Source organism: Bos indicus, chromosome 13 (genome assembly GCF_029378745.1).
Source record: "Bos indicus isolate NIAB-ARS_2022 breed Sahiwal x Tharparkar chromosome 13, NIAB-ARS_B.indTharparkar_mat_pri_1.0, whole genome shotgun sequence".
Lineage (NCBI taxonomy): Eukaryota > Metazoa > Chordata > Mammalia > Artiodactyla > Bovidae > Bos > Bos indicus.
In genome coordinates this window covers 52,174,117-52,189,606 of record NC_091772.1, presented here as the reverse complement: position 1 = coordinate 52,189,606, position 15,490 = coordinate 52,174,117, and the positions used below count along the sequence as shown (strand labels likewise).

The 15,490-nt window shown below is 45.4% G+C and overlaps 1 protein-coding gene across 8 annotated transcripts in view; it reads left to right on the top strand.

The window, feature by feature from the left end:
* Nucleotides 1–15,486, top strand: part of PTPRA (protein tyrosine phosphatase receptor type A) — a 170,901-nt gene extending 155,415 nt beyond the window's left edge. For all 8 annotated transcript variants that reach the window (XM_019971966.2, XM_019971965.2, XM_019971964.2 and 5 more), the window contains 11 exons: nt 478–597; nt 1,423–1,589; nt 2,083–2,218; nt 2,890–3,039; nt 4,455–4,548; nt 4,868–4,944; nt 5,431–5,565; nt 12,162–12,287; nt 12,367–12,518; nt 14,073–14,208; nt 14,850–15,486. In XM_019971966.2, the coding sequence (XP_019827525.1) occupies nt 478–597; nt 1,423–1,589; nt 2,083–2,218; nt 2,890–3,039; nt 4,455–4,548; nt 4,868–4,944; nt 5,431–5,565; nt 12,162–12,287; nt 12,367–12,518; nt 14,073–14,208; nt 14,850–14,924 (1,368 nt within the window). In that variant the 3' untranslated portion in view covers nt 14,925–15,486. The remainder of the gene's footprint in view (nt 1–477; nt 598–1,422; nt 1,590–2,082; nt 2,219–2,889; nt 3,040–4,454; nt 4,549–4,867; nt 4,945–5,430; nt 5,566–12,161; nt 12,288–12,366; nt 12,519–14,072; nt 14,209–14,849) is intronic.
* Nucleotides 15,487–15,490: the final 4 nt, after the last annotated feature.

The window sequence follows — 15,490 nt, the reverse complement described above, 5'->3', positions numbered from 1 at the left end:
AGCTTGCTTTTTCCAGGGGATCAGTGGACTTGCCCTTAGAGCGTGACCTGGAATATTGTGGAAGTACAGATTTTATACATAAAATGGCTTCTGATTTGCCCTGAATTGAAACACTAGAGTTGGGAAAGAATGAGGAAATATGTGGCTGGGGCTATGTGTAAGTTAAGAGATTGTGCTAAATGGGATGGAAACTGAAGAACTTAAAAAAAGAACAGGGAGTTTCTTGCCAGCATAGTGATTAGGATTCCGGGCTTTCACTGCTGTGGCCTGTGTTCAGTCCCTGGTCGGGGAGCTGATATCCTGCAAGCTGCATGGCACAGCCAAAGAAAAAAAGGGAAACAGTTAAAGTCTGCAGCTGACAGAGGTGTGAGAAAAGGCCAGAAGGCTTTCTGAAGATTTCAGTCTGGGCTTTTGTGGTCCTTTCCTTTAGGGGTGGGAGGCCTGAAGTCAGGGGGATGCATGTCTGTTCCTTTCCAGTGTAAGTGTGCCCAGTACTGGCCAGACCAAGGCTGCTGGACTTACGGGAATATCCGTGTGTCAGTAGAGGATGTGACCGTGCTGGTGGACTACACAGTACGAAAGTTCTGCATTCAACAGGTACTGTCTACTGCCTCTTTTCTTGGTTCTCATTTAGGATCTGCTGACCATTAAGAGGGCAGAACAGGCTGGGTCATCCCCCTCTTACTCAGGGTGGTCAGGAGTCACTGAGCATGCAGTATGTTTGGACTCTGAAATCAGAGATCAAGGCTCTCAGAATTTTATCTTCCCCCCTCCCCCCGTTTTGATCAAAGCCAAGGGAGGAACATTTTCATGACTGGGAGAAAAAGTATTACTCAGGTGGAGTTTGGTCATCTTAAGTATCAACTGGGTGTGTCAGGAGGTAGTGTAATCTTCTGGGTACTTGACTCATCTCCTTTCTTACCCCAAAGACTCCTGACATCAAGGATGTGGGCCCTGCTTCTGACCCTTCAGAGTGACCCTGGAGGCTTGAGCAAAGATTGCCTTCAGCTGAGGGCAGTGTGCTGCTGTGAAAAGAGAGCTTACCAAGAATTAGGAGACCTGCACTTTAGTTCTGACCTTGCCTTTTACTAATCCTGGGACCATAACCAGGTCATTTAACTTTTTTGAGTTTCACACTCCATGTCTGTAGAAATAAATAACAATAACAGCCTTGACTACCCTATGGGGTTCCTGGGAAGGTTCTCTGTCCATGGTTAAAACTTTTCTTTTTAATTTTTTAAAAAATTTATTTATTTATAATTGGAGGATAATTGTTTTCTTGAGAAGTTTATTACTCTTCACTTCCCCATTGTCAGTGACAGCTACAGCTGGCCCTGGCCCCTTCAGTCTCACCCTCCTTCCCCTGGTGCTGCCCTACCCCAGGGTATCAGGGCCAACATGCAAGATCTCTTCAATTCACAGGTGGGCGACGTGACCAACAGAAAGCCACAGCGCCTCATCACTCAGTTCCACTTTACCAGCTGGCCAGATTTTGGGGTGCCTTTCACACCGATTGGCATGCTCAAGTTCCTTAAGAAGGTGAAGGCCTGTAACCCTCAGTATGCAGGGGCCATCGTGGTACACTGCAGGTCAGTGTGGCCTGACCCTTGGCTCCCCACTCATACCACATTCTGTTCTCACACTGAGAGCAGGGCAGGCATAGGAGCCCTGGCCAAGGAGGCTGGCACAGAGCAGATGAATTACCTAGGCCCCAGAGCAGCAGCCAGAGAGACTCTTCAAGTTTGGGTGCTAGGTGGAAAGCACTTGAAGAAAGAGGGAAGGGCAGTCCTCCAAGATTGGGGGTGAGGGGACCACTGCTGTGAAGCCAGAAAGCTAAGTTGAGTGCTGCCTTGTGTACGTGGACTCTGCAGACCATTCTAAGTGTCCCTGGTCCTGATAACTCGAGGTAAGGAGTTCACAATACAGTGGGGTTGTTGGTTCCATGAGAGTCCCAGCTCTGCTCCATACAGAATTAGAATGTAAAGGCTTGAAGAAAGAGCTCTACCCTGTGCTTCCCCCTCCCTTTGTGTTCCCCCAAGGCATGCTAGCCATCCCAGTAATACTCCTGCTCTCTGGCCACAGTGCGGGTGTAGGACGTACAGGTACCTTTGTTGTCATCGATGCCATGCTGGATATGATGCATACAGAGCGGAAAGTGGATGTTTATGGCTTTGTGAGCCGGATCCGGGCACAGCGCTGCCAGATGGTGCAAACAGACGTGAGTGGTTTGTGTGTGAAACAAAGGTGGGGGGCATATTAGGACCAAAACATCTATCCACCTCGTAGATTACTCAATCTCCCAGGTTATTGTAAATGATCATCATACAGTGTGACAAAGGGCCTTATAAATTATGTAGTAAAAGAATATGGAGCACAGAGAAGGGTGTGCCCTCAGGGAGTCAGGAAGATGGGCAGATGTCATTTGCACTAGGCCCTAAGGATATGGAACAGGTCCTAAGGGAAGAGCCATTGCCCCAGAGTGGTGACACAGCTCAGCCAGGTCCAGGAGCAGCAGTGTGATCAACTCTGGTTAGGGAATGGGGTGCAGAGGGCACAGCACTGGGAAGAGGGCTGGCATGGGCTTTCTGTGTCACTGGGGTTTGACAGCCCCTCAGTCTATCCATCTATGCTCTGGATATGGATGAATGAATGGATTGGATCTGTCCTTCTCTCCAGGAGAGTATCAGAGTAGGACTCTCCCTCCCAAGTTTAAGCACCCCTAGAGGGACTCAGGCATTTTGAGTCCTACCTCCTTGAATTTGGACAAGAGCAAATCATTTTATATGTGTTGGGATCAAAGAAGTGGACTGAAGTGAAACAGGAGTGTGGGAGAGAGTGCTCCGGCACCACCAGTGTGTAACTAGGAACTCTGCATCATCCATATTTCAGATGCAATACGTCTTCATATACCAAGCCCTTCTGGAGCATTATCTATATGGGGATACAGAACTGGAAGTCACCTCTCTAGAAACACATCTGCAGAAAATTTATAACAAAATCCCAGGGACCAGCAACAATGGACTAGAGGAGGAGTTTAAGGTGAGTTGGAGCTGAACTGTCTTCTTTCAGAAAGAAGGATCTGTGTGACCTGCGGCATACAGAATGTTTGACTGCTTTTGAGTTTACCAACAAATGGTAAATCCTCTTTCAAGGCATGTGGATAGTTAGGGAGGTGTGTCTGTGGCCCGTTACTCATACCCTGCTGCTGCTGCTGCTGCTGCTGCTAAGTCGCATCAGTCGTGTCCGACTCTGTGCGACCCCATAGACGGCAGCCCACCAGGCTTCCCCATCCCTGGGATTCTCCAGGCAAGAACACTGGAGTGGGTTGCCATTTCCTTCTCCAATGCATGAAAGTGAAAAGTGAAAGTGAAGTCGCTCAGTTGTGTCCGACTCTAGCGACCCCATGGACTGCAGCCTACCAGGCTCCTCCATCCATGGGATTTTCTAGGCAAAAGTACTGGACTCATACCCTAGTCATTCTCAATCCTGCATGTTAGAATCACTTGGGTTGCATTTAGGGAGTGGGTGAAGAAACAAAAACAGGCAGTGGTTTGTTTTTTTTTAAGTCCATCAGCTGCCCCTCCCAGGTGATTACAATGTACAGCAGGAATAAACTTATGCAGAATAAATATTTTTGGCTTTGCAGGCCATATGGTCTATTCACAACTACTTAACTCTGCAATGTTTTAGCACAAAAGCAGCCATAGATACCATGTAAACAAATGAACACGGCAGTGTTTCCATAAAACTTCATTTACAATCAGTAGACCAGCTTGGCTCATAGACCGTAGGTTGCTGACCCTGCCGTATTCAGATAGACAATGGTTCTAAACACATTTATGGGATGTGTCACAGTCTCAGCAATAAAAGTGCTCCCAGAAGCAAGAGATTTCTGGGTTGGGACGGGGAGGACCACTTTCCATAAGCACTCCTGAAACTAAGAGGTTACCTCGGGGCTCTGATTCAGCAACTCTGAGTTGGGGCCTGAGATTCTGCATATTTGACAAGATGAGGCTGATGCTTCTGGTTTATAGGATACACTTTGAGTAGCAAAGATCAGGAAGAAACCTTGGAATCAGGAGAAGAAACCATCTTAATAAGGTTTTTCTAAAGAAGGTAAGACAGCCTCTGGGAATAGAACAGCAGGGAGGGAGGGAGGAAGGGCACACTAGATTCCTTGCTCCAGGATCATAAAAGTGCCAGTCCAAGGAAATAACACAGTGGTCCACAGGGCCCTGGAAAGCAGTGTTTCCCAGACGTTCTTGTCTTGTTCACTGATCTTAAAGTTGAAAAAACAATGGTCTGATAAGAGCATGTGGAAATGGAGATCAGGGCTCTGATGAGAAGAGCAGTGTGCAACCAGTGTGGCCTGGATGCAGGTCCAGTGACAGACATAATCTTGTCAAGTTCAGTTACTGAGACCAGTAATGTTTCCCTTCCCCTTCCCAATTCAGAAATTAACATCGATCAAAATCCAGAACGACAAGATGCGGACCGGAAACCTTCCAGCCAACATGAAGAAGAATAGGGTTTTACAGATCATTCCATGTAAGAGCCCTCTCCTGACCCCAAAGCCCTAATGCCCATCCCCCTTTCCCTTAACCCTTCAGCCTTCTTCTGTACTAGTTAATGATCAGCTTGGAGACAAGAATTATGACATTGTCTCTTATTGCTCCCAGTTCTTCAGTGGCTTTTGCAAAGAGCAGGAAGGCCAAAGTTTTCTGCCTCCTGGGATAGGAATAGGCATGTTGTTACCCAGCTGGAATTACGTCTGCCCAGAGCCTGAGAAGAGGCGGGGATAGATGAAAAGAGAGGGAGGAGAGGACAGGTGATGCTGGGGAGCCACAAGCTGCTGTCCTTCTTGCAGATGAATTCAACAGAGTGATCATTCCAGTTAAGAGGGGTGAGGAGAACACAGACTACGTGAACGCATCCTTCATTGATGTAAGTTGTGGCAGTGTCCCCTGAGCTCCCAACACTTCATGGAGATTGGGCTGGGCCTTGCAGTGCTGCCCTCTCACTGCTTGAAAGGATGGTCTTTGAGTCAGTCATCAAATGCAGAACTGATACCCTTCCTGTGCACTAGGTCTGTCAGACCCCCCAAGAGTAGAAGGTGGGGTAACAGAGGGTAAACACCAATGTAAGAGCTGGAAGGAAAAGTTCACAGCACAAACCAAAGGCTAAAAACACTAACCTCTGGACCTTCCCATTTGTGCTCATCGTAGCCCCAGCCCCACTTCCTTCACCCTCATGCAAGGAAACCAGTGTGCCATCCAGAATTTGGTCCTTGGCCAAAGAGGAGCTCTGCCTGGGATTTGTTTGCCTCTAGGCAGCCCCCTCCCCAGCCCAGTGGCCTGTCTTCTCTACTAGCCCCTCCGTGATCAAACCATCTTACTCACATGTCATCTCACATTGACCTGGCCTTCATAGGGGTACCGGCAGAAGGACTCCTATATCGCCAGCCAAGGCCCTCTGTTCCACACAATTGAGGACTTCTGGCGAATGATTTGGGAGTGGAAATCTTGCTCTATCGTGATGCTAACAGAACTGGAGGAGAGAGGCCAGGTGAGTTCAAAAGATCCTGGGCTGTGGGAGACAAGCAACAAGGCAGGGAGAGGTGGGGAAGCTAAGAGGATTTTTCTTTGATTTAATAAAATAGCCATTGCCCAGCCTCTTGGTATTTGAACAGTCAGCTTCTCTCAGGACTGGTCTGAGTTTCCATTCGATTCCCAAACCTCTCACTTCTGTTCTAAATACAGTCTCCTCATGCCTAGCTTTGTACCTGCTACACCCCACCTCCATGGGCAGAGCAGAGCTAGCAAGATGAGGGATACAGAGTCAGACTGCAGCTCCATCGGAGCTTGTGTGAAGTCCCTTAAGGAGCCTTCCAAGCCAGAGAAATTAACCAGAAGACTGATGGGAAGATGGGTCACCTCTTTGCCAACTGCCCAAAAGAAAACAATAGAATTTGAGAAATAAAAACAAGAAACTTATTTTTTAATTGGATGACAGAGAATAATATTATGGTTTCTTCATATATATCCAATAGCTAGTTCCATAGCACATTTGCTGACCTGTTTATAGACCTGTTTATATACCACATGCTTTTTTTCTTTTTCCAGAAGCAAGAAACTTACAAGTTACAGTCAATAACAAGGAAATATTTTTTTAAAAGCCCTGAGTCAATTAAAAATTAGAATTGTCAGTGAACTCAGAATATGAAGGGACCTTAGAGGCCCCTAGGCCAGCTCACATTCAGTGTAGGAAATCTCAAACACCATTCCTGAGTCAGAACCTTGAAGCCTCTGCTGAGTACGTTCAATCTCAGGGGTCGCTCTTTCTCTGTCCACTTCCCACCCCACCTCTCCCAGTATTACAGAGAGGCCCAGTCTTTGTTCAGATAGTGCTTATTATGTTCACACTCTCTCTGCTGTGGATGACAGTGCAGTAAATGGTTGCTTCATGACGCCTTAGCAGTGGGCACAATCGAGAGAACAAGCAGAAGAGGCCAGCAAGGGCCCTGGGGAGAAGGTCCTTCTAAGCCAGAGTGAAGAGTTTGAATTTTGTAAAGCAGTTTAAGAACCCTTGACAGTCTCAGATTTGTAAGTTTTTTAGAATCTCTCTGACTGCAGTTAGAAGGACACATTAGAAAAGAGCAAGCCAAAAGCAGAGAGGACGCTGCCACAGGGATGCTACTGGACTGAACTGGGCCTGGGGAGCGGGGATTTAAACACATTTTTTATGTTAATTGTTCCAAACCACATCATTCCCATTCTGTACTTGGACAGTTTGTTTATTTTAACCTTGATACAGGCTTTGTATCTGCTTACCTGATGTTCTGATTTGTCAAGATTTTCTTCAAATTTAATCATTTAAATTTGAAAGATTTCTCTTCCTGGATTTGTATCATGTACCTAATCAACAGACATACATAATAGATCTTTGATCTTCCTCTATCATTAATAACAATACTGATGAGGTGAGAAATTTGGGGGAAGTGTACACCTGTGTAATAAAGGCCAGTTGGGGGATGAGCTCCTTTATTGTCAGGAATGAGGTGCAGTATCCTGACTCTCTCTGATAAGCTGTGATGGAATATGCAAATAGGGACCTACATGCCACACTTCTGCCCCCTGGATCTGTGGCAGTCAGATGCAAAGAGTAGGCGGAAAATGCTGGAGTGACAAGCACATTCTCTGTCCACTGCCCCGTAATAAAAAGTGGCCCAGTGAATACCTCAGACTCTGTCTAGTCAGATTTTTCAGGCTTTTCCATCCTTGAAGCAGACCTAGTAAGAGTACAGGGCAGAGAGGCAGGAAACATTTCTTACGGGTAGAGGTGGGGAGAGAGGGGGCATGCACACACTGGTCTCAGGTGGTGTGGCCCATTCCCCCCTGCCTACTAGCGCTGTGCCTTGTGCTCTGTCTTAGGGCCAGTGAAACAGAAGCTTCTGAAATGGATCAGTACAGGTTATAGTAACATTCTTTACCAGCCTCATTGGCCTCTGAGAGAAAATTTTACTTTATGTTCCACCTCCCATTCGTCTTGTCAGGTGTAGCTCTCAAGAGATACTAACACAATAAGCCTAAATGAGACAGTGAAGAGTGTCTCCTTTAAGACCACTCCCCACCCCCTGTTTAAATTCCCAGAGAAAACATCTGATCCAAAAATGTAAATTCTGTATATATTAAAATTCCAAAGGAATTAAAACCAAAAATTCTCTTCTCCCTGTTTTATTTTTCTCCATCATTTTAACTATAATGGTCCACCAAGATGTTTGGTAAGGCCTGAATTCCCTCATCAGCTGCAGCTTGGACCATGATCAGAGCAGTCCTAGCAGTTTCTGCATGGGGTCAGCTCAACCCAAGGACACATTCTGCTTCTCCAGAGAGACAATAAAACACGATCGCATCAGACCCCAGCCCACAGAGTTCTGTATCCCCATCACTGTTGTCAGCCCTAGACCGTAGCAAGAGACTTAGTGCTATGTAGTGGAAGGAAGGTAAACAAAGACAGCAGGAGAAAAGACTGAAAAACTTCTCTGTTTCCACTTCTTTGGGGATTCCAATACCTAGAGTCCATAACCCGACAATGTAAATTTTAGATTACATAGTTTGCAAGTTTCCAAGCATTCATCTACTAGACTTGAACACCTACTCCTCATTTCTGATCTCTCATCCAGTGATGACTCCAACACCTGGCTTGCTGCCCCTTTTTTGGTTCCTGTTCCTGTCTCTGTTCTTGGAGGCCAATGTTTATATGTGGGTGATCCATCTACCTTTGTCTTTCAGCTTCTCAGCTTCCTCATCCTTCTAGGCTTGAGTCCTCTGGGAACTACTTCAGTCAAGGTCACCAGTGACTGCCATCTTGACAATTCGAAAGTTACTTCTCTTTTCTTATCTTTCTGGTTCCTTTGTAGCAGTTCCTTTGTACGCCAACACACACTCCATCCTCAGAACACTTTTTTCCCTTGACTTCCATGATGTCACTCCTGTACTCACTGGCCTGGAAGCTCCTTTGCTATTCTTTTGTGACTTCCTCCTCCTCTGAATGACCTCTAATTATTGGAGTGTCCAACACTGAGGCCTTAACCCACTTTTGTTCCCTTTTGACACACTTCCTTGGGGATCTCATCCAGTTCTGTGGCTTTAAATACTATCTATATGCCAGGAACTCTCACATCTATGCCTCTAGCCCAATTACCCCCTCCCCCCCACCTTCCCAGTTGTTTGGATTCGATCCCTTGATTGGAAAGATCCCCTGGAGAAGGAAATGGCAACCCACTCTAGCACTCTTGCCTAGAAAAATCCTATGGACAGAGCAGCCTGGCAGGCTAGAGTCCATGGGGTTGCAAGAGTTGGACATGACTTAGCAAATAAACCACCAGCATTCCCAGCTGTTGACCACATAGCTATGTAATATCTTCTCATGGGTGTCTGTTAAAAATCCCAAACTTCATATGCCCCAAGTAAAATTTGGTTTCCTCCTTTCCTTCACACTGGTTCATTCCATCCTTACCCATCTCAGTACACTGTACCACCTTTCACCCAGATGCTCATATCAGAAGTCTAGGAGTTACCTTTATTCCTCTCCTTTTCTTACTCTTCACAACCAGTCTGTCACTGAGTCTTGACATAGGCTGAGTATTATATTCACTTCTCTTCAGTGTAACTCCTGTCACCCCAATATAGACAGTCATCTCTCTCCTCCATCACTTAAGTAGCCTGGCAGCCAGTCCGCCTACTCCCATTCCCATCCCTTTTTAGTCACTTTTCCACATGGAGGCCAGCATGTTTTTGAAAATATAAATCTAAATATATCATTCCTTGTTTAAAAATCCTCTTTGAGCTTCCTTATCTTGAGGGAAAATCTACCCATGCGTACAAAAGTTAGAAACTTTTCCTGAGGTATCCACTCCAAGACTTGAATTGGGTCCTTCTTCCTCTCTGTTTCCATTGCTTCTTTTAGGTCTTCTAGTTGCCATTTTCCCTCATCCCCTTTGGCCCTCACATGCAGAGTGGAGCTTGGGTTCTGAGATGAGTCTTAGCCTCTACTCCTTGAGAGCAGGGTCCCATATTTGTCAGCCTTGCATTCCCCAACTCAGCTCTCATGTCTCCATTCTCAGCAGGACACCAAGGCATGTTAGCCTTGGGAAACAGTGGGCACTGGCACTGCTGGCCCCTGCTCTGGATTCTCTTACAGCTCTTTTTGCCATACGTCTCCCCACACCCTTGAGCGGCACCATGGGAGTCAAGTCCCATTTAAGCCCCACCTGATTCTTCTGTTTCTGTTGTGGAGCCCACACAGAAGCTAAATTCAGTAAGCCTTCACCTGGCTGAGTAGGATAATTTCCTGCCATTGGTCCAACATCTAAAATCACCTTATGTGCCTTCTCTTTATCTTATATCATTCCTTAAATCCTATCCCCAGAAGTGTGCTTGTTTTTTCTCAGCACACGATACCTGCTTCCCCGGAGTAGCTGTGTCACCTTGACATTCACCCTACAATAGCACTAATCTGATTTTTCGAGCCTGCCACAGATAATCATGGCAGATTGTCCCCATTAGTCAACCTGCTCTGGCTACATGCTTTCACTGTTGACCAACTCTTTGTCCATAGTTTGAAGAGGGAACTTTTTTTTTTTTTTGCCATGCCACAAAGCTAGCGGAATCTTAGTTCCCCAACCAGGGATCAAACCTGTGCCCCCTGCTGTGGGAGCATGGAATTCTATCTGCTGGACTACCAAGGAACTCCCTGAAGAGGGGACTCTTAATGGTTCAGTGGTACATCCCTGGGAGTCCTCCTTCCAGGCTGCCCCTTTTCTTCTCTGTTATGCCTCTTTGCCTAAACTAAGAAGATCTAAAATATCTGAAGGCTGTTAAGTATGGAACCTTAATAATTTCTTCTTGTCACAGTGTGATTCTGGCTCCTATAGTCTGTTGCTGTCAAGCCCTTTGTATCTTAGTATTTCTAATGGTTTTAAAGCCCAGTCTTTAGTTCTGACTGATAAACTGTATAAAGGTAGTGTTGGGAAGGAACTGTGATAGCAAAACTCATTCTGCCCATGAATCCCTGAAAACCAGCATAGTCTCATTTAAGGTGAGCCTTAATTAAGGGTTTTGGTTTTTCAAAAACTTAAATTAGGTTTGACTTTTCTAAAACTGTTCTGTTGAAGAGAGGGTCCAGAGCTCTGACTCTCAGGGTATCCCCAGGGCTCCTAGTCACATATTGAAAAGCATTGCTCTATGGCATTTCCTTGATCCACCACTTTAATAATCCTGTGTTTTAAAATGAGCTAAGGGTCATTTATAAAGGGGGTAATGAATGATCACACATATGAAAAGCAAGTCATTAAGGGACTTCCCTGGTGGTCCAGTGGCTAAGACTCTGAGCTCCCAGTGCAGGGGGCCTGGTCAGGGAACTGGATCCCACATGCTGCAAATAAATATCTCTTGTGCCGCAACTAAGACCCAGCACAGCCAAATAAATATTTTTTAAAGTCATTAAATTGGACTTTTAATATTGATTTTATTTGGACTGAGAAACTATTGGTGATTTTTATTTTTGTATTTAATTTTCCCAGATCTTTCCTAGTGAACGTAGAGCATAGAGTATATTTATGGCTGAGTATCTTTAAATTGTCAACAGGATCTAGGATATCGCCTAAAATGCTCTAAAAAAAGGACAGCACAACTGTTATTTTGTTTATGTATTTATACCCTGGCTTGTTCTATAGACATTAAAAGTCATTTACCAGATACTTACTGCTTACATACTAAGTTACTTCAGTTATGTCCAACTCTTTTCGACTCTATGGTCTGTAGCCCCCTAGGCTCCTCTGTCCATAGGATTCTCCATGCAAGAATACTGGAGTGGGATGCTAGCCTTCCTCCAGGGCCTCTTCCCAACCCAGGGATCTAACCTGTGTCTCATATCTCCTGCATTGCAGGCGTGTTCTTTACCACTAGCGCCACCTGGGGCCCTGATACTTACTGAGAACCTACTAGATGCAGGCAGTGTGCAAGGTGCTGTAGAAGGAACTGAGCCAGGTGCAAGCAGAGACAACGCAGTAAACCAGCTTGTGCTAACAAGAACAGAAACACAAGAACTAGCGATTGTAAGGTGCCACTGCAGAGAGTTGAAGAGGAGAGGGATGAAAACACACTGTGGACCGGGCTCTGAAGCGCCATAGCTGGTGCTTTTTTCTGGGTTAGCAATCTGACGTGTATAAGCAACTACAAATGTGGCAGCACCTCAAGAGGGTCGGGGGGAGAAGAAATCGGAACAAAGACATTCACTCCTCCTCTCCCTCCACCCTGCCATTAAACGTTAGATGCAGCTATGAGCTGATGGTCAGAAGTCTTCATAAATCCTGTCAGTGTTGCAAATTAGACTATAAGTAAGTAACAGTAAAAGGTTAAGTGATTATCTCTTAAGTGATTGGTAGACTTAAGTTGTTAAATATGGATGTCCTGCTGAGGATCAGAAGTTAATTACAGTGATGGTAAGTAATAGAATGACCCTGAGTTTTTGATACCTTGGGGAAGAAGTGTGTTGGTGTAAGAAGGACTGTATTGAGAGGAGCAGTCTGCTCATAGAGCAGCCCTGCTTTTACCACATGTGGTATTCTCAGCCTCTCACCTCTCCCATTTGTCCCCCAGGAGAAATGTGCCCAGTACTGGCCCTCTGATGGACTGGTGTCATATGGAGACATCACAGTGGAGCTGAAGAAGGAGGAAGAATGTGAGAGCTATACCGTCAGAGACCTCCTGGTCACCAACACCAGGGTAAGATGCCTGGTGGGTGGGCTCCTCCCATAGGGAAAGCAGGGTTGCACCTACCTCTCTGATCCTCCTTCCTCCCAAGGAGAACAAGAGCCGGCAGATCCGGCAGTTCCACTTCCATGGCTGGCCTGAAGTGGGCATCCCCAGTGATGGAAAGGGCATGATCAGCATCATTGCAGCCGTGCAGAAGCAGCAGCAACAGTCAGGGAACCACCCCATCACCGTGCACTGCAGGTACGCCCACCCCAGCCCTCAGGGAGAAGAGAGAAAAAGACACAAAAGGCAGGCAGAGGGGCGAGATGGGAGCCTCTATCAGACTCTGATGAAAGCCAGGCAAGAGTGGGATGTTGGTGAGACATGGCAATCAAGTTTGATGACTAGGACAGGCCCAGATGATAAGAGAAGATCTTGGAGTTTGAACTCGACACTTCCAGTGCTAGGGAACAACAGTCTCTCTAAGTTAAGATGCTGGGCAGGAAATAGTGCTGGGGAAGGGGAACAAAGGGGAGACCGACAATAGGGAAGACCAGCTGCGCAACATGGGAAGGCCTGCCTCCTTAAGAAACATAGGAAAAGAGAAAAGGGCAACGATTTAGAGAACAGTTTGAAGAAAAATGAATAAGACATAGTTGTGAAAAAGAGGGGTGTCCTAGCCTGGCTGTAGTTATGCTGGTGTCACTGACAGAAGAAAGATAGTATGAGAACTCATGGGGGAGGGAGTGGATTTAGTTTGGGGCACATTGTTTGAGACTGCATTTTAGAAATAAAATTTTACCATGTGTTTGTATTGCTTTTATAATTGGGAGAAGGGAATCTCTCTTAAAGGGGAAGAAAGTATATATTTAAAATTTCTGCAGATTTGTTCTGAAGATAAAATAATGAGCAAAGGAACTTCTAGAAATGACCCAGTAAATTGTAAATGTTCTTCAGATGGCCACAATGAAATTGTAATTACGAGAGTTGAAGCACTATTTATAATAGTAAAAGATGGTAGGGACTTCCCTGTTAGTCCAGTTGTTAAGACTCCATGCTTCAACACAGGGGACACATGTTCATTCCCTTGTCAGGGAACTAAGATCCCACATGCCACACTGCACAGCCAAAAAAAAAATTTTTTTTAAAGATGGTAAATAATCTGAACATATTAATAAGGGACTGGTTCCATAAGCTCTGATACATCTTATACTACAGAGCTTCAGAAAATTAATTAGAATCTGTTTATGTACTGGTTTGGAATAGTCCTCTAGATTTATTGTTTAGTGAGGAAAGCAGTGGGAGACAGAAAAAATATGTGTGGTATATGCATAAATTATCTTTGGAAGGACACACAAGGACTTGATGACATTGGTTGTTTCCCAGGAGGAAACTGAAAGGATGGAGAAATGGCGTAGGAAGGAGACTTTATATGTTTTGAACCTTTTGAAATTTGAGCTGTGCTAATTTATTACACATACAAAAATAAATCATTCAAAAAAACATTTATAAGAAGAAAAAGTGGCAAAGTATATCAGCTGATACCATTTGACAGTAAACATGAAAAGATGCTAATTTTTTTTTTTAAAGATGCTAATTCTTATTAGCAATATGAGAAATGGAGATGAAAACATGGCTTTTAGCCCATTGGATTGACAGATTAAAAGGATTCCTTGACTTCGAAAAACACTTCCTTGCCCACACTTTTCAGTGTCCCATGCTCCTCTCTCCCTTGGTCACCCTCTCTTGGCTAACCCCAGATTCTCTAGCTACCTTGCACCACGCAGGTGTGATGAGTGTATCTCTTTGTTACAGTGCGGGGGCAGGACGGACAGGGACCTTCTGTGCCCTGAGCACAGTCCTGGAACGGGTGAAAGCAGAGGGGATTTTGGATGTCTTCCAGACCGTCAAGAGCCTGCGACTGCAGAGGCCACACATGGTCCAGACACTGGTATGCTACCCTGCCTATTTATCCATGCCACCACACACCATCCACAGCTCCTCTCTGCCAGAGCCAGCTCAGGGGGAGGCTGTTCTGAGGGGCCTATCTGGTAGAGAGAAGGCTATGTAACCACAGACTCATTCTTCCTCAAGGTGCCTCAGAAAAACAGAATAAGCTTTGGGAGGCAGGAGAGCATTGGGGGCATAGCCTAGCCCCATACCAGTAAGAGATGCTGGTGGCCTCAGTGCAGACTAGAAGGGGTGCCTGTCAGGGCTCTTCACTTCTCCACAGGTCTGAGATGGGGAGAACTCAGGACTACCTCCTTTCCTCAGCTCCCTTTCAGCAGTTCTCTTGACAGTCTAGATGACCAGTAAGCACTGAGTATGTGCTCAGATGTGAACTCACGTCTGACCTCTGAAGGGCTAGGACCACCATCTGCACCTCCAGTCTCTGCTTTCTGGAGAAGGTGGCTTCACTCAGCCCAGAAAAGAATGCTGTCAGAATTCTGCAGGCAGGCAGATCAGGGTTCAGGTGGAAATGCAAAAGTGCTTATTAATTTTCCATTTTTTAAAGAACGGGTTTGTCAGGAGCTGCAGATATATTGCTCTCTTCAGTAACCCTGGCCTTTTCCCCCAACTTTCACTCTGCAGGAACAGTATGAGTTCTGCTACAAGGTGGTGCAGGAATATATTGACGCGTTCTCAGATTATGCCAACTTCAAGTGAGAGGCAATGAGGCCCCATGGACAGGAGAATTGCCTTTAATATTTTGTAATATTCTGTTTTGTTAATATACCCTAAATTGTGTATATATCTTACAACTGTTTTAGAAATTGGTACATAGGCTTCTATTACCTATTAGGTGGAGATTTTATATGTAAATGTGTTAGCACTGATAGTCCTTTTTCCAATGTTTTATTGGGGAATTAAATAGTGTGATGTTTGGATTGATATCATGAAATCCTCTGCCTGGAAATTGGGCTTGATTGTTCTTTGGTTTATATCAATACATGTTTTCCTAAAGAAGAAACACAAAACTCATTCCAGGTAGCTAGGCATTAACTAAGAAAAAAAAGCACAAAGTTATTAGAGCTCTTGAGGAAATCGGTTGTCCCAGTGCCCCCAGTCAGACCACTGTCCCCTCCTGCTCTGTAAATAATCTCTCCCCTCTCTACCCTTGACCCCTTCTCATACCGCCCATATCCCACCATGGGGAGTAAAGGGACCAGAGTGGTATCTCTGGCACCACACTAGGGATTATCAGGTAATAAAAGCTTTGACTCCCTGAGGAA